Genomic DNA, 22890 nt, shown 5'->3' with positions numbered 1-22890 from the left:
CTAATTACATACGCTGTGTAATTCTGTGCTATTTTTGCATTGAGCAAGCAATGATACGAAACGATTAAATTACTCCGCGCGTCAAATGATTGCTTAAGCTCTATTTATAGACAACTTTATAGACTATATGACTGTACCTGCATATTTAATGACAGTCGGGGCACGCATTGAAAATTGTACGAGCGTAAAAAAAGTAATTGTTCGATAAAAATAAGATGGAAAACAACTGCTTGTTCTCAACTGTGTTATTGCGTGACGTATGTGAAATAATATATGCTTGCTCTCCGTCACGCAAAGCCATTTAAAATGTAAATTTAAAAGTTAATAATATAGTTTCAAAACGAAGACCTGACACAGTCCCAAACAAACGTGTACGGATATATAGACGAAAAAAATGTTTCTTCCTAAACGTCTCTTAATTTTATAATAATATTTCTGAACAAAAGCGCATGCAGCAACGAGTCACTTATTTATTTATATAATTTTTAAGCACGAAGCAAGATATGCTGGTGCTCATGTTCTGGTGAGAATACAATAAAATACTTTTTATTTTATTTGGGTCTTTGGGTCAAAGTAAATTCGTACGAAGTGTGTTACTTATTTATGCTATCTGTATTTTCTTCTGATTGCATACTGTACTATGGTTTAAACGTTGACAGATGAGAGCCGAAGTGTAATTTATCGAACGTAAAAATGTTTTTAAGCTTTTACGTAAAAGCTTAAAAATAGACATTGCATTTTAAAATATAAGAATAAAACTTATCGCGCACACACACACGTGTGTGGATCTCTGTATGCTGCATATAGATATAAATATCAGTTTTGCCAGAGAAGAAGACGATGAATATCCTCTGTACGTGAGTTTTATTTTCGGCCACTGAAGTAAAAGGAAGCGCGTAGAAGGGGAAAGCCCTCTCTTTCTCGCGGAACCGATTCATTTCTGCCTGGCAATTTAATCGGTGATCTGAAAGAGGAAGAAAGAAACTTTGCCTTATATGTGCTCTTTCGGCAACTGATCGAACAAGAAGCTGAAAAGAAACGGTGCACAAAAGCGAAAACCTCTTTTTCCTCTTGCAGAACGATTTAATAGCGGTCAGTCAGTATATATCCGCTGACTCGTATTACATCACACATCATGTTCGCGAGATATCGATTCTTCGCAAAAAAAAATCTCTCGTGCGAATTACTAATAAATTAAAGATCAATTTTAAGACCAATTGCTAGGTAACGTGATCGATTGATTATCGGACGATTAACTTAACAAAATCGATCACGCATTGAACGATTACTCCGTTCGATTACGTTAATTCGAATCGATATGTTGAAAGATCGAGGAACTGTTCTTCTTCTTCTTCTTTTTTTCTTCAATAATTTGTATGAGAGTGATTCCACGTTAAATTCCACTATCTCCAACACAGTGACTGGAGTTGATTTTTGTTCAATAAAGAACAGAACAGAAGTTTATCCTGTTATTACTCATGTAACACTTTTACCGACGTCGCGCATGACACTTGAGGATGTTAGTGTCAAATTGAAAAGAACTCATATGACGAATTATACTCGGAGAACATGAGAAACAACGTCTTGGACGGACATGGAAAATGGACACCGCGCTGAAGAATATTCAACAAGAATAAAACTGGTTATTCTTATACAAAGACTTATAATTACTTTTACTAATAGATAATAGTCACTTTTATGAATAGAATATTTTTGAATACTTTCCGCAATCGCATACACTTTTCAACATTCTCTCTCTGAACGCATACATTTACTTAAAAGTTCGCACATAATACCTGATTTCCTGGTTTACCACATCGTCTCTCTGGTTTACCGGATCGTTTGCGATAACATTCACGCGAATATTCTCGCGTACGCTTTAACTTGGAGATTGTCCAAAGTGACGGCGAAATGAACTTCCTATAAATGTTGAGACAAATATCGCGACGTAACTCGACGGTAAACGATTGATTTAGAGTTCAAAAATCAACGAGAAAAAAAAAAGCGAAATAAATTGTTACAGAGGCATATCATGGATGACGGCGGTTCGTGTAGCGGCGTGAAATCCTTCCCACTCGATTCAACTCAAAACTCGTTCAATTATACGTGAGAGTTTATTATTAACGGACATCAGCACTAAGGAATCGCAGTCGTTAGAGGATTCGGGACACTTCTCTGAAACGCGCGATAAATAGATAATCTTGAAAGCGGATTTTGAGGCGAGCCAGTCAAAGCAATAATTACACAGCTACGCGCAAAGTGATCTTTAAATAGTTCAGAAATTGACTCTCTCGTCAAGAAAAACAGACTCTCTTCGGCTCTGTCGTATTACGTAATTAGTGTAGATTATGTAAGACGTACAGGCGCGAGCGTTGATAAGTAATTTTTTTTATTTCTAATAAAATTATCGGTCAATCAATTTCTCGTTTTTATTTATATATATATTTATTTTATATTTAATAATTTATTAATATAATTTGTGTTTTGTTATGTTTCATTATTTAATATGTACTCAAGCAAATTATGAGCGGACTATATCTTTAATTTGTGCGTTCCTATGATTTAAATACCGTAACCAAAGTCTAATTCTATATATATTTTCTAACTATATATAGAGAACGAATATTTTATATCCTATTTACTTAGATGATATCTCAAACATATTCTATTTACGTTCGGGAATATATTCAGAATTGTTCTGAGGATATATTATGCTGTTCGAGTGGATTCTCTATTCAGATACACGCTAAAAAAACTGACTGTTATTATACGTGCGTCTTTTGCAACAGTTGAAATTAACTGTGACAATTGTACAAACCATATGAAAAAAAGCGAGTTATCGATAAACCAATTATGTAGAGAATAAAATAGTTACTTGCGCTGTGTCACGCGTGCAAAGCCATTACTTTACTTAATGCGAATGTCAGGATTGTCAAGTTAGTTTCTAAGACAGACATGTTATTACGCGATAGAGAATTCTCTTCTTTTTGACATTTATAATTTTGTAGTTGCGCGGCGAATACGCGTCAAAATCGATCGACACGCAACGCAAGACTCACTCTGTCATTTCTGTCACAGTTCTCATCGAAGCAAACCATGCTAGCAAATGTGTATCGGGAGTACAAGATTAATATAATACTTTTATCGAATTTAGGTCTGTGGCCCTACCAATCTAAATTTGTAAGAGATCTTTTAGTGGTATTTTGGTTGTTGATTCACCTTAGTTATGTTTCATTTGAGGTAATACGGTGTCGATTGGTTTTACGTACAAAATTTAATGCAATTTAAGATTATCTTAAATGTCTAAACAACACTATGTTCTAACATGATGGATATGTATCTTACGATAGTGACATAATTTATCTGCAGATTAGAACACTTATATACGAGTCAGACAACGATCAAATACTGTTCGAATGCTTGTACGAATTCATCATATCGATGGCTTTTCTTACGAAGTTGTTAAATCAGGTTGTGTTTCGCAACAAGGTAAGTATCAAAAGTTCAATATATATGTGAATAAATTATGTTTTTTAAAAAACTTTACACTAATTATAAAAACCGTTTCTACTTCATGTGTGCATTTGATCGGTTTTACAAAAATTTGTTTGTTACAAATTATAGTTTCAACATTTATATAAAACTATAGAAAATCACTGGAATGTATTTTCGAGTGACACGGAAGTTCGAGTTTTAAAACATTATTCTGCTTTAGGGAAACAATTTACAATTTATTACACAAGTGAGTACAGAAATTATATCAAAATTAAAAAATCGTGTACATTTTTTATATATATTATATACGTACGTAGATTTCTCATAAAATTGCAGTAGTGGTATATAGCATGATGACACTGTTTGTAACAATCCCATCGTTAGGGCCAATACTTTTTGACGTTATAATGCCACTTAATGAATCGCGCAAGCGGAACATCGCAGTGTATGTTTATTACGGAAAAAATCAATATAAATATTTTTGGCCGATTTTTTTTTATTCCTCTTTCATGGTCGTAGTAGGTGTGTCCATCATGATAGCTGTCGACACTTTGCACATAATGTGTACCACACACGCGTGTGGTTTATTTAAACTAGTTGGGTGCGTATAAAAATAAGGTAAAACGGTAATGTATAATAAATACACGCTACTTCGCGTGTAAAATATCACAAAAATCGTATTACAGTAAGCAAGTCGAAAACATAGTATCTATTGTGCGCGCCAACAAAACCAGTAAGAACAGAGATTATAAACTATACGGGGAAGGAATAATATATCAAAAGTATATTCAATGTTTGAAGAAACATCAACTCGCTGTGGAGTAAGCGATCTTTTTCGTGTAAAAAAAAAATATTTGATCAAACTCATGTGTTACGTAAATAAAATAAGAAAGATTATGAAAAATCATATGAAAATACGCGATTCATTAAAAATAATTTCGTAGATTTGTCAACATGTTAGACGACGCGCACAAGGTTGTCGGATTTAGTTTCACTATAATTATTGGCGGATGTTTTAGTATACTTGGAATTCGTGTAAGAAAGTTAAATAATTATTTACATGATAACACAAGCATGAGTTATTAAAAATATATGAATCTCAGCATTGTCATTTTACAGATAAATTTTATAAACAATAAAATACGTAAAATAAAAAATAAGTATATACGCACAGTATATATCTTTAACACATTTAATAATTTTGTAGATCGTCTATGTGTTAGATCAAGTGCAGGAACTGATTAGATATCTGTTTATAATTGTGGGAGCGATGCTACAATTACTGATACTGTGTTACTCCGGTCAGAAATTAATGGACGAAAGTCAGAATATATTCCACCGAGCGTAATAATTATTTTACATTTTCGCACATATTTATAATTAAAAAAATTAATCGTGCCGAGGTGTGCGAAATCAAAATTGCGTTTCTTCCGTTTCATGTCAAAAAATTGCGCTAACGCAATTCCTTCTTTTGTAACAATGAGCAAAACTAAAATAATTTACTATATGTACAACATACATTTTTTGACATGAAGTAAAGTAAATATGAAAATTGCAATTCCGACATAAGACAAAACAGGAGAAGAATTTATTTGGAATCTCCTTTTGCTCGTATTGACCATTCTTTTCCATATTTTTGAATCTTCGCGAGTTGATTTACACAAAAAACTTATTTGATTTATATCCCAATGTTGCGTGTAACTTACTGACCTAGTAAAAAAATGTTTTAAAATCAGATTTCAAAAACGATCTTTCCAGATACGCGGCGGAATGGTACAAGTTCTCACCCAGACTAAAATCATTGTTAATTATAACTCTTTACAGAAGTATTATACCGTGTCGATTGACTGCAGGTAATATATTTCCATTGTCAATGACTGTTTTTGCCGCGGTAAGTATCTACAGTGCACGTGAAAAATTTGCGGAATAGGCGCAGTAATCTAAGGACAAGAGTGAAGAAAATAGGGAGAAGAAAGAGCAGTGAACATTATCGACACGACGCAATTGGACAAGCAATTGTTACAGTTACGGCGCTCGTAAGCGCTATTTACTGCTAAGGAAACCGTCTCTGTTGCTCTCTAGACTCCGCGCCTATTCCGCGAATTTTTGATGAGCTAGTACAAGAATCTGCATATAAGAAACTTGATAGGTGTGAATTTTTCTATTCAATTTAAGGTGGTGCGAGGCGGAATGTCTTACTTTATGGCGTTTTCATCGATGCAAGAATAAGTATCGAGATATAAAAATACTTGTGTAAGTAAGATTCTTCACCGCGTCTTTGATTTAAACATTTCGAAAACAATTGTAAGATATAATAGAAAGTAGAAATTATTTTTATTGCTACATTATAGTATTATTGTTATTACATTGTTATTATGTAGAAATTTTTATTATTGTTATATTTATGAGAAGAATAAAGCATTTCAATAAATATAAAAACTTCAAAATTATCATTTTATTTAACAAAATCACATTTATTATTATTAAATACAAGTCGTATAATATCAGAATGCGACTACAATCAATATCACAGCATTTTACAGGTAGACATTATCGTAATGTCAGTCTCTCTTTAAGTATATAATGAAAATTATTAATTAGTATAGCAATGTGTTACATAATCAATGACTCTCATGTGTTGTTAAACAAAAATAATTACGTACTTAATTTTCTTGCAAATTGATTTATACAAAAATACGTTTTCGAGTAAAAACATATGTTAAATCTTATAATATATTCTATATAACCATATTCCAAGCTGTTAGCGTATTATATCTAACAGGACATGGTTTTAAGGTTCCTGGGTATATATACGTATCTGTACAGTATATACCATCAGTATTCGAAAGCTTAAAGTGACAAAACTCCACCGAAAACTTTTTTTTTTCTTATTTCTTTTTTCTGTATCGATATATATATATATATGCGTATATATATAATTGCGTGTGTAATTCAATTTATACGTTTAACGTCTGTTTTCGGTGACAATAGACCTTATTTGAGATTGAAGATTTTTAGATATTTATTGTTGAGTGCAAATGTTTTAAAAAATTTCGTGATGGAAAAATGGAACAAGTAATTTTATGAAAAACGATTTATTCACTCTACCAAGTAATCTGGTAATCCACTTGTTTATATCTTTTAATGTTGCACCGGTAAAACAAATAAATCGTTTTGAATAAAATTATTCGTTCCATTTTTCTATCATAAAATCCATCAAAACTTTTGCACTCATTCAATACTAACTTGTAAACCGAAAAAGAAATTTTCAGTTTCACCAATTTAAACTTTCGAACACTGGTGGGGTGTAAAAAAAAAAAAACCTACTTTATTTTGATATAAGTTACAGAAAACAAAAATTCACATAATCTCTCACCACTAACATCATATAATTTAAACATAGAAGCTGCAGAAATACCCAGAAGCCTTAAGGATGCGCAAATCATGTCGCTAAGCAATTACACATCTTAGTTTCTCACTTACAACATTTCTTTAACGTTTGAATATAACGTTTATACGCGAGATAGCGAATTCCAAACAAAACGAAAAAAGGCACAGATGCGTTTGGCAGTAATGTATGTAATTCCAACAGTACTTTTCAAAGTGTATCGTTATCTTTCTCTGTTTTCTGGAACATATATGTTAAATTCGAAATATATAAAAGCGTAAATAATTAAATACGTGCGAACTACATTCTTTACTTCTGAGATGGTTTTTAGAGAATTTTAATCCTTTGCACTCGAGCGGCGCCGCTGCGGCGCCCCGCCGATTTGAAGCGTCTACTCGAGCGGCGTCTACTTTTGTTGTATTCAAAATAAATTATAAAAATAAATAAATTAATGAAATTTTATTATATTTTTATATGTTTGTCTGAGTATAAATGATTTTAAAGTACCTGTAAAATGCTTCTCTGATATAGCCGAAATCGTCTCGAGTGCAAAGAATTAATATGTTGCGTGTTCGTGAAACATGACAAGAAATAACATGTTCGTGAAAAAAAAAAAAAAAATTAAATCAGAAAAAAGAGAAAATTATAATAATTTTACATTATTCAGTAGCAAAAAAATATTAATTGTTACACATTTTATCAACCATGGTTCATTCACCATCCACGAATACACTTTGTGTACTTAAAGAGTCATTGAAAGTACGTATAATATTTGTGAGATGTTAGCAGAATTATGAGAAATTGATCCGGGAGTTTCAAACCAAAGTCATACTTTGTAAAAAGGTATCATATCTTTCTCAAACTAATTCAAAGCTGTTCTCGGCAACGAAGAGTCTTTTAAAGATAATATTTTATTCATCAGCGGACTTTGTTAATTTGTCGAGACAATCGTACGATTTTGATTGTGTAACGTACCTGTAACAGAAAAAAGCCTCTGTTATAGAGATATCACATAGAAAATAATTTATCACCAGTTAATTAATCGCAAATCAAAAGCAAATAGCAAAGCTTCATCATGCTATCAATATATTCCCTTAGATCTCGATTATTCTCGTTTTCTGATGCAGTTTCCGAAGATCTCATTTGTATTTTATTCGGATAATGACGGCAGTATTAAAAATTAAAAAAAAAAAAACAATAAAAGGTTGTGATTGTTAATGTAAAGCGAAGCAAAAACTAACCGTGTTAATATTTATAAGTATAGTATTCTAAATCGTATGATTTGCAGCACAACCGTTTATGCGCTGGATCCTTTCTGGCGACGTGAAGTACCAAGTTTCCAGCTTTTGCGGTCTTGAACATCTGCAACGCCTTTCCGTGTGTTAGACCGTCCAATGAGGAACCGTTGATGGCTAAAATTTCGTCTCCCGCTCTCAGAGTACCTTCAACATTACGAGCAAACGATGAATTAGATCAAGATGTTTTGTCTGATTATTACGATAATATATTCCATCATTCAAAGTTTGATTCATTATTTGTTCTCAGGAAGACAAAGTGCTAATATGACACGACATACCTTCTTCCGCGGCTTGCCCACCGGGCATAATGTCCTTCACGAAGATTCCCATGCGGCCCTTATTGCTATCGACACCACCGACGATGGAGAAACCCAATTTCTTCGGCGCACCCTTTTCCAGTACGATCGTAAGCAGATCCATGGACAAACTAGATCCTCGTCGTACGACGGGAGCTTCGGCGCTACGTTTTCTCACCACCTGAAACTTCTTCATTCCCGTCATCTTCTGAAGATTAGCGGTCGTCTCGTCAGTGGCACACGATCCGCCAGTTTTTGTCGGCGATGAAGCATCGTCAGCGAAGACTGAATGTTCGGTGCTTCCTTTCTTCAAGATCCACGCGTCATCGCTTCGTGTTCGCCCTACAGTATTACCCCAAGTATCGCCGATCTCCTCGCCGAAAGCCGAATTCGGTTCTCGCGCGATCTGCAGCTCGACCGTACCAACGCAACTTCGCAGGGCGTTTCGCGCTTCTGCTATCGACATGCCGCGTATTCTACGTCCGCATACTCGCACGATCTCGTCACCGATGCGAAACTGCTTCGATTTGGCCGCCTCGCCGTCAGGATCCAACCTGGCGATCACATAGAACGGCCTGGCCGCTTCGCATCGCTCGAGAGCTATACCGAGACCCACTGTGCGGCTCACTGTGAGTTTCATCGTTTTCAATTCGCGTCGTATCGGAAATTTGTTGTTGGCGGTTACGATCCTGGAAGTGGAAACGGTAGGTAGTGACGGTCCGCTAATGCTCGTCGTAAGCACTTTCTTCGCCACATTTCTCATCATATCAGACGCATCGAGTTCCAGAGTAGAGCGCGATCTCTTTGGACTGTAGTACTGCACACGATTCGTCGCGCACGAGGAATGGATCTTGCTAGCCGGTGGACTATCCTTACAAGGAGACGCGGCGTGCTCTAAGAGATGCATCAAACTCGGGCTGGAACACTTACGATTCCTCCACTTCTTGTCCTTGAACATATTCTGTGTCTTAACCGCTTGAGGTACGTCAACGTGATTTTCGGTTGTTGCACAAGATTGTCTCTCGTCCGAGTCAACATTTATTTTGACGTCATTGACGTCGCACGCAGCATCAGCATCATCGTCACATCGCGTCAGAGTAAAATCGAGATCATTATTATCCGTCATTTGAAGTTTCGTAAAATCTTCGTCGAGCAGAGCGGAAGTCTTTCTTCCGACCCCGCGACTCTTCGGATAGAGTTCCGCTTCCGTCTTGGGATAAATTCTCGTCAAATCCGATTGATATTCCAGAAAATCGGCGAAAGTATCTTCGTCGCAACTATCCGTGTCATTGTCCTCGTCCGATATTAACGCGGTTGATGTGGTTGCGACCGAGTCGTCAAGAAAAGTGTTGCTCGTCGCGTTATCGACAGCGACGTTGGTGCCGTTGACCTTCTCACTTTTCGAAGCGTCGGTCGTTTCTGACGAGCACGTCGGCTGAATCGTCACGTCCTTTTTCCGCGACGCATCGCCAAGCGACAAACCGATACCGCGATAATCATCCGACGTCACGGAGAAACTGCGCGGTTTCAATAACGAAGGCGCCACACATTTTTCACTGTCCGGCGAATCGGCGCCGGTTCGCGTGCTGTCCGAATCGTAACCACTTTCGTCGCAACCTATACGCAGATTGCTCAGCAGATCCTCGAGACCAGTCAGCACATTGGCGGAAGAATTTCTCTTAACATTGTCGTTACTGGGAGAAGATGACTGATGCTGACCGGACGTTGACGACGGACCGGTCTTCGTTTCTTTCGCGCGATCGTTGGAACAATTCGCATTCGTTCCAACGTTCTCCAACGTGTCCTTCGCGAGCGTTCTACCCTGCCGTGTATGCAGAATCTCACGATTTTTCAATATGTAATCCAAAACTCGCTGCTGTTCCTGCAGATCCTGAATGCTGCGACTCAGCTGTAATTTCTTCTGACGAAGAAACATCTCCCGATCGGTTTGAGCGAATTCGCGATCGTCCAAAATACTGGAACTTACACCGCGAAACTGTATTTTTCTGAGAGCTCCGTCACTGAGAGTCTTCTCCATGGGGCTCACGCTTACGACGTCCTCCTCCTGTATCGTCGCGCTTCTCGCGGTACTTTTGCTGTTAAGAGAGTGATCGCCGCTGGTTCTGAAGAGATTCCTCAACGATTCCACTCTAGGAATTCTTTTTGGTCTGAGGGACTCACTGTTACCCTGGAAGTGGATTATCCAAATTAACATTTTTTAATCTAATTATCTTGCCGGTTGGACGCAACGAGTGTTTAGGTACTGTCAGATTCCGTCGACATTACATTTTCTTTCTCGATCGCGGCCTCGTCGCAACCGCTTTTCCGATGCGGGCTCCAGCGTCGTCGCCGTCGTGACACCGAAAGTAACTCGGAGCTGTTCGACCTCTTCATCTGATCCCATCGTCGACCCATTTTTCGTCCCCACGTTGAAATACCTGTTTTTTTTTTTTTTTTTAAATAAAGATGCATGCGATTTCGAGATGTCGTCGATATCAGTCATTGCAGACAAAGCGATACAACAAATACAGCGAAAATAAATATTATTTAAAAAAAATAAATATTATTTATTTCTATAAATATTTTATAATACCTCGACTCTTTTGTCCTCCCCTACCTTTACGAGTCAGAATAGAGGAATCCATCGACGATTCTTTTTGCGCGTCAACATCTTTGGCCGAAGGAGCATCTTCCAGTCTGTCGTCGTCTGTCTTCGATTTTTTCTCCGCTCTCTCAGACGCATTGCTTTCGACTTTATTACTCGCGACGGCGATATCCTGAGAGATAGACACGGCCGAGACAAGCTGCGGGCTCGTATCGGCCGTGGAACGTTTGAAGAGGCGCATCTCGCGTGAAAGTGCTGGAAGTTGAAAAAAAAATAAAAAAAACATTGTTAATGTCTCGATATCGAGTTTACAGCACGATTGGGAGATGTGCGGAGTGAAAGTGTAAGTAGCGCGCAATATCACATTGCAGGTGATAATTACGCATTTTTATGATACAATCGGCGCACGATCGCTGCTGCATTTCTTATATTTTCGCTGTTTTTGCTGTTTTTTTTTTGTTTTGATTAGAACACATGTCCGTCTACGGTCATCAAATATTCACAGCGCCGCGTTTCACATGACGGTAATTGCACCGGACTAGGAGAAACGCTTCTGAAACTTAAAACTCCTACGGTATCGACTACGGTAAATTCTACGGGACACCCTGAATTCTATGTACAAGAGTAAGAAAAGCAAAGAAAGGAGAGAAACGTGGAAGGGAAAAGGTGGAGGCTTCAGCCGAGACAGCCTCGGACTTCCTTGAAAGGTTTGTCGTCGGATGACGTCAGCCTTCTCGACCACGAAACGTTCGCCAACACGTGTGTGTGTGTGTATGTGTGTAGATACATCTGTCGCGCTCGCGTGCATACGTGTGCGCCGTGTTTTTGAACATAAAAAGAAGCAAAATGGACCGCGAGAAGAAGTGCCGCAGGTAGGTAATCGGACAACGAACCTTTTATACGCGCGCGTTCTCTTCTTCCTATTTTTTCTTACTCTGTAATTGCGTCGATTGCGTCGCGCGATTTTTTCCTCGTGTTTTTGTTTTCTATTTGTTTGATTTTTTTTTCCAAATAACATAACATTGGCAATTAAAAAATATCAAGTCGAAGAATTTTCAGACCGAAAGATTTGACCAGTTTTTAGTGTCTTTTAAAACCTTATGATAATTGCTTCGCACGACACTTGTTCTTCGAGTCAGTTATACACCGACGTGTATAAAATAGGAAAGTGCAAAGATGCGAGTGTCTTGTACGCTCTTCGCGTAGGGCTCGCGCTTTTACGTTTGCACTATTAGACACACCTGACTCCTCGTCAGTCATGGGAACCTGCCACGGGTGCCCTTTCGGGAAGCGCTCCGTCTGTGTCAGACGGCAGATGTCCATTGTCCTTGTGAAACGAGGGACAACAGCCATCGCCCTCATTACTTCATCGATTAAACCGCACGGTTCTATGTAATAACGTATATAGTTCTGCAGTTTTTTTCGCCCTAACAGCGATAACGACCGTAAAATCCGCATCTCGACGGTTTGTTGGAAACCGTCGTTGCGAAAACCGTAAAACGTGATGATTCGACGAATCGATCGAAAGAAACAAAATTGGTGCCAAGCGTCGCGAACATAAAATACGGCAAATATCTCGGTCGCTCTCGAACGACTCTGGCTTCTCTCTTTTCGCGACTCCTCCTTAATTCAAGTATCCCTCCCATAATTTTTTACTCTTCATCGAACGGCGTCACGTAGAAAGTAAAACTATCGGCTTCAAAGCTTCGTGTCCTCGAACACGCCAGTGTTTCTGACATACATTTGCCACACGAATAACGCTGGCGGGTTGTTTCTTTCTTTTTGAGAACTTGCGACATTTTTGAAAAATATGTTTGTGAAAGTTTGAGCAGTGCTCGACAATTTTTAATTATTTGTTTGTCTCGTTGTGCGTTTTTAATCAACAAAGTTTATAGACAGTGTTTTTTTTTTTTTTAATATATATCAAACGTACTGTTTTACATGTTCTTTGTTTCTTCAAAATTCGTTGCAAGTTCACAAACGAGAAACAAAAATTTTGTTCGGAGAGAAAAACATCGGGACACAAAGTTCAACCTGCGAAGCATGAAAATGATGATATATCAATTATACGCAAGTGTAGGTAATTGCGAGTGTGCCGCATGGAAGGAAATGTGTGCACCTGCGTGTCCTTGCGTTTTAATACGCGAAGGGTCGAAGGTTAGTTTAAAAAAAAGCACCGTTTTAATTTTCGTACAATGTTATAAGATAAAAAAAAATACATATATATGTTTTACATATGTGTAATAAAATCCTTGTGTGTGTGCGTGTGTGTAAATATGTATCTGCATCAATCAATTTCGCATGTTTTGGCTGCCCGCCCCGTAAAGAATTAAAAGGGGCGTGTTTAATCTCACACACAGAATAAAGCGGGCGCACTGCATAACTGTAATGCATCTCGCTTACGAGATCTTATATACCGTTATCTTGAAATAGGCAAGTTCGCGGCCACATTCGTATCTCGCTGTGCGCATATATGTGTGTGTGTGTGTGTATGTGTCTGTCTGTCTGTCTGTGTGCGACAGTGAATTATGATATTTATACTATTAAACTATCAATGTGCGATCGAAGGAAATGAGTTGACCCGCAACGATACGTTGAAAAGCTTCACCGCGAATTATTCGCTAGCGTCAGTTATTCTGGCGAAATAATTATATATAAATTTTACAATATCGGAATGTGTGGTTATCACACTGATGTATATACACGTTATTTACGATTCAAAGAGCGTTTATCGCTTGAACGCGCTGTATTTGAAGAAAAAACAGCGATATGTAATACATCGCGTGTGCAATGCGCGAGTGCGTGACGGCGTAACGTGTATATGTAATGTTAATATATAATGAGATTTATATTTCACATGTGTACTTTCGCAAGTATATGTATGTACATACATATATGTACTTGATACGGATATTCAAGGTGTTGCCGCTTCTTGGTCGCGGATCACCGCACAACGAAAGGGTTAACGTTATTCCAGCATTCGCATCAACTGGTGTGTACGAAACACAAAATGCATAATGACGTGTCGCTAACCTGACCTGGAATATGTGAACCTTGGCACAATTAAATTGCAAATAGAATTAAATAAAAGAAAAATGCGCGATTTCCATCCGTTCTATCTGCACGGAAAAAGAAGTTTTTTTTTTTTAGAACAGCTAGAAATATTAGTTGTACTGTATGGTCAGCGAGAAAAATTTGCTTAACCTATTGAGACTTTTGTTGTGACAAAAAAAACCAACAAACATTTTCTGGTGATGAGACAAAAAATTCAGTAGACTCGACAATTTTTCTCGCCGGTCATGTGATAGCAAAACTTATTTTTTCGTGTATAAAAGTATACACATGTATATTTATATGCACAAATGTGTGTGTGTGTGTGTGTGTGTGTGTGTGTGTTCTTAAATCTCACGAACTCATGTTCGAACGATCGTTCTCGTACACTATGACGCAATGTCGAAGCGATCTATATTAACATTCTTGTTACGTGTGTAGCCATCAATCACTTTCTACATAAATGCTTTTGTTAATCTGGTGAGTAATTACCGAAACTTCATAAGCGAGATTTAATGCGAAGGTCTACGATCGAACGCTTAATTATTTTTATTCTTGGAACGGATGTAACTTGAAGCAATTAAGGCTTGTATTTTAATGATATCCATCGAACATTGGAATTTAAAGCAACATCAAATGGCAACCTTCAGAATGTTCCGTTACACACCAACATAAGCTACATAAAATAAAGAAAGCGCGGTAGTTAAACTTCTTAGAGATCTCTTTGCTTCGCATTTGCACGCACCAAGAGTAATTTGCAGTCCGACTGTATACGTACACAGAAACGATCGCGAAGATAACAGAGAATTGCTCCGTAAAAGTGCGTTATGTAGCAACGAGTGGAACGAATTGTGTTTATGTGACATTTGTCAATGTCCTCTGAAGAGGTAAGTAACATGTTGATATCTAATAGGTACGAGAGAATCTAGAAATGTAAACCAAAAAAGAAACAAGAGAAAACAGATGATTCAACATTTTGCGGCAAGTATCTCTAAGAAGTACTTGATGAATTTTGTTAAAAAATCTCGATTCACAGTTTTCACTGTGATATCACTAATATAAATATATAATATATAATTAATACAATATAACGTAATAACATATATAAAAAATAAACTTTGGAGAAAATAAGTTTTTTTTTTTTCATTTTATTATGCGACATTATACATTATGCAAATGGAAAAGAAGATATTGAAAATACTTTAGAGATACTAAAAAAAACTTTTATACACGTACAATTTTTGTCAGCAAACAGAAAACGAGAAATCGTGAACACTAAAAAAAAGACTTGCCTTAAAGGACGTTATTGCTCCACGACTGTGCGAACATATTCTTGGTTCGAAGCGGCGCGTTATCCGCACGATTCTCCGATCTAATTTTTGTGATTGTGACGCGCGTCCGTGAGCGCAAAAACGCGCCGCGATAAATAAAAAACCGGTCGACAGGCGCTACCACTGTAAGACTGTTCGTATTGCACGGTCTGTTTCGGAGGCAATCCGAGGCAATCTGAGGAACGACGCACCGATATCTGCCACTGATCCCACTGATCGACGAGAGGGAAGAAGCCCCGCTCTCACTCCGCCCGTGTGAACACTCACCGGCAGGACTCGCTCGAAACTGCCGGCATCACAACCGCACCGATTATACCTGTGGCGCTACCTGCACGGAAATACAACATCCCTTTACCCCACCCAATTCTCCATATCTTGTTTTTCTTTTTTTTGTTTTTGTTTTTTTTTTTAAGAAATCTTTAACAGTACTCGAACAATGGCAATGCGATGATGATGATGTCGGTAATACAATTACATTATTTTCTCGAATTATTTCCAAGCTCCGGTAACTTTACGTACAAGCTTATTGTGACAAAGGTGATAACAGTTCTATGCAGCGACGTGTCTTCTGGAACTAAAATCTGCTCGTTGTGAGCGCGAAATTTTTTTTATGCGAGAGAGTTTTGTCACACGCTACCCAATGTCTACCGAACATCGCGTGGTCGAAGTAAAAAAGCGTCGCGCACCAACGCTATTTTCAATAAAATTATCGCGTATCGTCTGACTCCGTGTAATGAAGTCGGGCAAGTGTGAGAAGAACCTGCGGGGAGAAACAGGTTCTAGATTCATTCACATCTCTCGCCAAGGTCTTAAGTCGAGCAAAAAGCACTCTCTCTCTATGCGAATCCTACACCATAGACTCATCTCGCGATTCGCCGCGACTACTGGCAGAAAACGCGCACATGAAAACGTATTCGGGCGGACAGAAAAGGGATTGTTGTCGTCAGGTGGCGATACAACCGGCTGTAAAAAAAAAATCGTTTTATTTTATTATTACAGAAAAAAAGCTCGGCGATACAGATCAAATGTTCTGTACATTTGCGCGTTATCAAGAAGTTCTAATCTAACATGTGGGTTGCGTGGGCCGCGTGGTGGGCCCGAAACATTGACGTTTAAGGAACACTTCGACGTATAACCCACGCTTTTCTAACTAATCTTGCACACGTGATCAGACGGGCGATAAATTAATACCGGAAGCATACGTAGCCCCACTGCGCGTAACTTAATCGCGCACGCATACAATATGGAGCGTTAATTTTTTTTTTTTGACACAGTCGAAACTAGAACCGATCTCTTGCCGACCCACGAAGCCAATTTGGAAATTTTCTCATTCTCGTGAATTGTGAAAATCGAAATTTTCTACTTCCGGTCGATTTGTCAATCGACACGCAAATGTCGCGAATACAACTCTCCTCCACCGGAAAAGCGTATGCGTGCGTATCGAATCCTACGAACAATTCTCTCTCGCGCGTAATCTCAACAATAGTCCGTAGTCGGGACTCAGTCGGGATGGTCCGTATCTCGGGTTGGCCGCGTCGCATCGTGGGCTACCATCTTGAATAAATTCAAATCGATTAAAAAAAAAAAAAAAAAAAATCCACGCCGACGTTGACGCCGACTTATTTAGCAACCACGGCAAACACTGGTGGGCAATGTAGAACCAGTATCTATAAAGCGGCCGCTCTCCTGCTGTAATATCTAGCAGCAATCGTTACGTCCTGCTGTTACAATCGTGCGGCTGTTGTTCTCATCGGCTCAATCACGAAGCTAATTAAACCGTATACCGTCGCGCGGCGCAATTAAAGAAAACGAGCGGCTCTCTCTCTTTGCGAGAGACGCAAACAAACTGCGACTAATGACGTTGATTGTTCACAAAAACGATTATGTCCGCTCGATAACTATTTGTATATTTTTCTCTCGAACAAAACAGTATCTTAACGACCGCGCTTCTTATCAGTAAATAAAACGAAACTTATGTACACACTGTTAATATACACGTGTAACAACATCGAGTTATCATCGTGCGCGCCATCGTTTACGATCGAATCTAAAGAGGATATACAATCCGCGTATCGTGGCATTTGCATCGATTACCGGCCGTTTCATTACAGGCCGTTTTTCCGAGTGCTCGACTGAACGATTGCTTCAAGGAATAACTGTAACGGACTTTTGTTAACCCTTGACTGTGGGCCGGTCCCTAACGAACTTCCATTCGCTCTCGACGATGCCCCACACTGGTAGTCATTTTACGGGCCAGTGACTCCTCAAATTATTCCGCAGCGCCGACGACGACGATCTCGACGGCGCGGCGCGACCACCGATGGTGCGCCTGTGTAAATAACCGATTAACGGATAAATCCGATACGCCAGACGAGAGTTCCGCGCTTTGTGTGTTTCATATTCCCTCCCCCTGTATAAATACGTAGATATATAATTCTACGTTATATGTGCGCGGACATTAGGTGTTGCGCGCGATGATGAGAAATTAATCTCTGTATAAATTTTACTTGTATCCTGTATCTTTGAATCTAACATTTTGTTTAATCTGTCACAGGGACACTTGTAAGTAATTAAAGCGCGGGAAGTCGATGCGCGAACACGTGTATGACATGTGTCCGCGTAAAATTGGAAGCTTCACTTCACGACGGCACGTGCCGCGTTTCTTCGAGGGAGAGCACCTCCTTCGAGGTGCATTCAGGGTGCCCTCGCAGGGAAGTGAGTTCACCTAACCGTGAAAATTTCCTGACAGGGGGAGAGAGAATAGGCTTTACATTGTTGTTGGCGCAACATCATATCGGCGGCGTTTGCTCCTCCTCCACACAAAGTACACACGGAGAATAAACGGTTCATGTTATAAAACAAAAAAACAAAAAAAACTCGATTGTATATACGATGTATGGTAGAATGAGAGACTTTGACAGCTTGCGGTGTATGAGTTTTTCGCTACGCGTAACCGACGGATGCTAGCCCGGGTCTGTACATATGTACACGCGGATATGGATGTCTACGCGCTCCGATCTCTCGCTCTAATGGTTCCACCTGGATACGCGTGTCCGTGGGTGGTCCGTCATGCGCTTGAGAAGTTACGCCAGGTGTAGATTGAAGAAGAAAAAAAAAAAGAAAGAAAGGGAAATGTACCGAGTTCATTTCTTTAGCGCCTGGTGGCAATATATCGGGAGTGCGAAGCTCTCATCCGGCTCGCACAAGAGGAGGTGGTTGGTTTCAACACGCACATCTCATATTATTCCCGCGCACATGTGTTTTCTTGCAAATTAATTTTTTTTTCTCCCCCCCGATAACAGAGTAGACCCGGAGGAATTTTTTCTTCCTCTTTCTCTCTCTCTCTCTCTCTTTCTCTCTCTTTTCCAAGGTAACGCGCGTTTCGAAAGACGGAGAATATCATTTTTCGCAGGATTAAACCAAACCAAAAGAGCAGAGGAGGAATTGATTGGCAGGCGCATTGAACACATGGGAGTGGGCAGAAGTGGCAAGAACAATCCTCTGCGTTCGCAGTAAATTTGATTGTTCAGAGGCAGAACACCGGCCCACGCTGTCCGGCCCGGTGAGTTCGCTACGGGGAAACACGCCGCATTCTTATCTCGTTCGAGAAACCGGCGTAGCCGCGTGTGCACACAGAGACGGCGTCGCGTATACGTAGAGGCTAGTTGTCTCCTCTAATAATACAATAACGATGGAAGGCGTCGCTCACGGGCAAGTCCGCCTATAGTGCAGTTGCTCAGGTACGTATCTATCGGCACGTCGCGCCGATAAAATATCGCGCTTACGCCGTTTTCCTCGTGTGAAATACCATATCTCTCTCTCCGTAGGATATCGCTTCCGGGTCTCTCTCTCTCTCTCTCTTCTCGATATGACGTTTCCAACTGCGCTGACCCGTAAACACCGCGCTCGTGACGTCATATGTTCCGTGGAAATTGTACAAAGTTATGCGAACTACGATGTGTGTATATATATTCATCTTCAATTAATTCTGAATCCTGATATCTCTTCTACGTTACAATTCCTTTGTGTTGTTACAGGATTATCGGCAACACATTTTTACGAGATGCGAACAAACGCGCATCACATTTTAACAAACGCTCCGAAACACGATCCGATGTTCATTTCCTTTTCCCAATCGGTTCGATTTTTATTCCTCGCTTGTTATCTGCATGGAATACAGTAAGATGCACTTAACTCTTTTTTTCTTAGAAAGGAATCCGTCCACGCCTCGGAATTGAGAGAAATATAGGAGTAGGAGAAACAAGTTGCAATTCCCACGCTGCACCCGCTCGGGATGCTACAAGAACTTTCGCTATCTAACCTTATAGAAGAGCCGGTGCATTGCGAAATGCACGTAATGGTACACGACCGTGGGTATTTTTGTTTGGGCGGCTTGAAATCTCTCGGCGCTTTGAGTCGAGAGTATGGATTCGCGAGCGAGCGCAGTGTAGTGATAAAGCGATAGAATATCGTAAACAAACATACGCAGATCATTGTAGTTATTAAATATTAGAAAGTCAAATTAACTAATATTCTGTCGATAAATTAATTATTTTGCTCAACGAGTTGACCGAAAGCAAAAATTTGATATTTTTCCGAATACCGAAAGTAATATGTAACACAAATATGATGCGCAACAAAAATTTTATAAAATAAAAAAGCAATTTGTCTTGCATTAATTTATGTTGTTACATATACATATGATCGATTATTTTATTAAATTCTCTTCAGCATTTAAATTCCCGTTCACGCGGATAAAGAGAGAGAGAGACTCCATCATCTTTTATACACAGCCTTCACGTACGTACTTCATAATGTCACAGTTTTTCACGGTGCACCATGATGCACCTGCACGTTTGCGCTTCTGCGCATCTAACACCTGTTTTCACCTTGACATCTGACGGAGTCTTCTGGCACTCGCTTGTCCGTAAGGATTCGCGAGTACATTGCTTATCCGCGCGACGCGCAGTCGATGTCGACCTACGATCGATGATGCGCGATCTCGTTTTTTTGAATCGATATTTTGTGTATCTCGTCATCTCGCAAAAAGATGTCGAACGCGAATTAGTTCTTATATATATATATCAGGTGTTGTATTTTTTCATTAAAGTTTTTGGTGTTACGGTGCCAAAAGTTTACACAGATCGTGTTTAAACATCAAATAGGTTTTTTTTTTTTAATAAAAAGAAAAGTAACGTCGTTTTTATTTCACAGAGGAATATCAATGTAAGTATTCAAAATAGCAATATGTAACTGCTCTCGACAAATATAGAGCTACATTTTGTGTGGTTGCGTAATTGTGTTGAGAAGTATTAAGAGATCGATAATATTATCCTATTACATTTCATTGCTTATTGAAAGATAAACAACATAATGAGAACAATAAATGATAAGCTTTTCCTTCACCTTTCCACAAACCTCCTTTCAACGAACTCCTAAATCTACTTGTGCAGAATCTAAAAAGAGATAAATTAGTAATATTGCATTCACATTACACGAACCAAGATCTATTTAGCTATAATATAATTCGTAGAAATATATATTATCTCTACGAAGTATATTATAGCTAAATAGAAATACTGATGATTTTGAGATTAATCGGTCAGTGTATAAAATAATTTCTTACCACCAACGCATTTCCTTATCCTTACTGAGCCGTTACGTTGATCTGAGTTTTGTAACACTTCACATCGCACCTATAGCGTAAAACAGGACTCCCGCATACGGAGCAATCGGGCTTGATTAAAAAAAAAAAAAAAAAAACGTTAGAATCGTCGTAATTACGCGTTGCCTCGATTAAATATATATAGAATATTTTCGAATAACTTAACACGCGCTAATATGTACCTGTACGCTTTCAATGCCGCCCTGATAAATGCAAAGCCACTGATTGTACGCGCATCCACCCGCGGCTCCGAATCCCACCCCGTACGTAATTTGCGGAACCAGCGAAATTTGAGGTATTATTGGAATCGATGGGAACCGAGGTGCTGCAGCAAATTTCTGCACGTGAGTTCTCAAAATCTCATTTTTAAAATGTCTGCTTTTTTGCGCAGTATAGAATATTAAAGTTATTTTTATGTATATAATTGGAGATATGAAACTTGGAAAAGGTGAGAAGGTGACTTTTTGACTCACTTGGTGTAGTTGTTGTTTTATTATCTCCATTACCATTTCCTCCATTACCATTTCCTCCATTACCATTTCCTCCATTACCATTTACTCCTTTACCATTTGGACGAGAAGCATTAATATAATTATGAATGTTGATGTTTGTTGTTATGTTAGTTGTTTTTAAGTCTTTATCGAGCGGACCGCATTTTCCCGATACGCATTCCGTTTCGTATTCCGTGATGATCTGGTGTCTGTGTTTAGTCCTTTTCGTGCAGTGGCTACAGTTTTTCTCACAATCGCGATCCAAGAAGTCACACCTCTGTAGACACGTTTCCATACAATGCCTGACATCTGCGGAAGTTTATGTATCAAATTTTCTTACGTGTAACTCGAACTAAACTTTTGTTGCGCAACAATTTGCAATTAACGATCAATCGCGCAACTGCATCTGTTACGTTAGTTGAAGATCAACTAGTTTTAATTTATACACGCCGATGTGTCATTTTTTTTTTTAATCGATCGTGTGACAGCTGCAGTTGCGTAATAGTGTTATTCAAGCAAAACTGTTTTTCTTCCCGAGCGACATGCAAATTTCCGTATTTATTTCGATTGTTTTGTTAGAACGACAGATAATGAGATCTACCAGTATCCGACGCCTCGTCTCCGTGGCCGTTATGATGATGCCGCTTCGGTCTCATCAAACACTTGACATATGTTTTGTAGTCCGGATTCCGGCATTCATCGTACACTTTCTGCTCGTCTTCAGTGATCTTTTCTTTATCGATCGGTTTGTTCTCCAGCGCGTTATCGTGCGCTAATGTCGTGTCAAGTTGCACACTTAAAAGACACACGACGAACAAGTGCGTAAGTTCCATAGCGCGAGATTTCCCAACGAAGTAATCGGGCGGTATGAGCAACGCAACCCTTTATACCTTAAGCCGCTTACCGGGGCAAACCGGGGGTTAATGACCACTCGGGTGTTTGCACTGTCAAAGTCTTAAAAGTGTTTGCACCGCGTGCGCTCTCGTAAAGATACGTCGTCGCATGTTAGCTGATATATTAACGTGTAAATTGTTATCTGCCTCTTGGTTAACGAAAAAAAGTGCAACGTTTAAATTTGCACTGCTTATCGCGCGCATCGGACACTACGCGTCGCATCCGCCATGGATCTTATTCGAAACTCGCAGTCGACACGTCGTGCACTTGTACGCTTGTATGATGTAACGAAGGTAGGAATTAAAACAATATTAACGTAGTTTTACGTTGAGTTTTTATCAGATGTTTGCGATACAATTATATAAATCGCAAAAAT

The 22890-nt window shown here is 39.0% G+C and overlaps 3 protein-coding genes and 1 long non-coding RNA gene across 6 annotated transcripts in view; 2 read left to right on the top strand and 2 right to left on the bottom strand.

The window, feature by feature from the left end:
- Positions 1–2990: 2990 nt before the first annotated feature.
- LOC109855923 (odorant receptor 67a-like) lies at positions 2991–5782 on the top strand. Its single transcript, XM_020430641.1, has 9 exons — positions 2991–3240; positions 3370–3489; positions 3625–3742; positions 3832–4059; positions 4142–4316; positions 4440–4530; positions 4703–4839; positions 5254–5386; positions 5671–5782. Exons 1-9 carry the CDS (start codon positions 3097–3099, stop codon positions 5722–5724), a joined length of 1200 nt encoding a protein of 399 aa, XP_020286230.1. The 5' UTR covers positions 2991–3096; the 3' UTR covers positions 5725–5782.
- Positions 5783–6383: 601 nt separating this feature from the next.
- LOC109855877 overlaps positions 6384–22890 on the bottom strand; it is an 83561-nt gene continuing 67054 nt past the window's right edge. The window contains exons 1-6 of one of the 3 annotated variants that reach the window (XM_020430568.1): positions 15426–15845; positions 11095–11337; positions 10764–10915; positions 8460–10665; positions 8178–8325; positions 6384–7858 (exon numbers count right to left, since the gene is read on the bottom strand). In XM_020430568.1, coding sequence (XP_020286157.1) covers positions 7795–7858; positions 8178–8325; positions 8460–10665; positions 10764–10915; positions 11095–11323 — 2799 coding nt within the window. In that variant the 5' untranslated portion in view covers positions 11324–11337; positions 15426–15845 and the 3' untranslated portion in view covers positions 6384–7794. Of the gene's footprint in view, positions 7859–8124; positions 8326–8459; positions 10666–10763; positions 10916–11094; positions 11338–15425; positions 15846–22890 lie in introns of those variants that run through there. The other 2 variants (XM_020430567.1, XM_020430566.1) reach the window with 2 other exon arrangements.
- LOC109855897 lies at positions 19045–19995 on the top strand. Its single transcript, XR_002250338.1, has 3 exons — positions 19045–19204; positions 19292–19422; positions 19502–19995. It is a non-coding gene; the product is annotated as an uncharacterized LOC109855897 (long non-coding RNA).
- LOC109855890 lies at positions 20614–22480 on the bottom strand. Its single transcript, XM_020430588.1, has 5 exons — positions 22222–22480; positions 21603–21929; positions 21312–21454; positions 21091–21201; positions 20614–20920 (listed from the first exon to the last, which is right to left on the bottom strand). Exons 1-4 carry the CDS (start codon positions 22451–22453, stop codon positions 21112–21114), a joined length of 792 nt encoding a protein of 263 aa, XP_020286177.1. The 5' UTR covers positions 22454–22480; the 3' UTR covers positions 20614–20920; positions 21091–21111.

This window comes from Pseudomyrmex gracilis, unplaced genomic scaffold (genome assembly GCF_002006095.1).
Source record: "Pseudomyrmex gracilis isolate BER0280 unplaced genomic scaffold, ASM200609v1 scaffold_101, whole genome shotgun sequence".
Lineage (NCBI taxonomy): Eukaryota > Metazoa > Arthropoda > Insecta > Hymenoptera > Formicidae > Pseudomyrmex > Pseudomyrmex gracilis.
The sequence above is the reverse complement of the archived record's forward strand: the minus strand, read 5'-3'. Positions and strand labels throughout refer to the sequence as shown.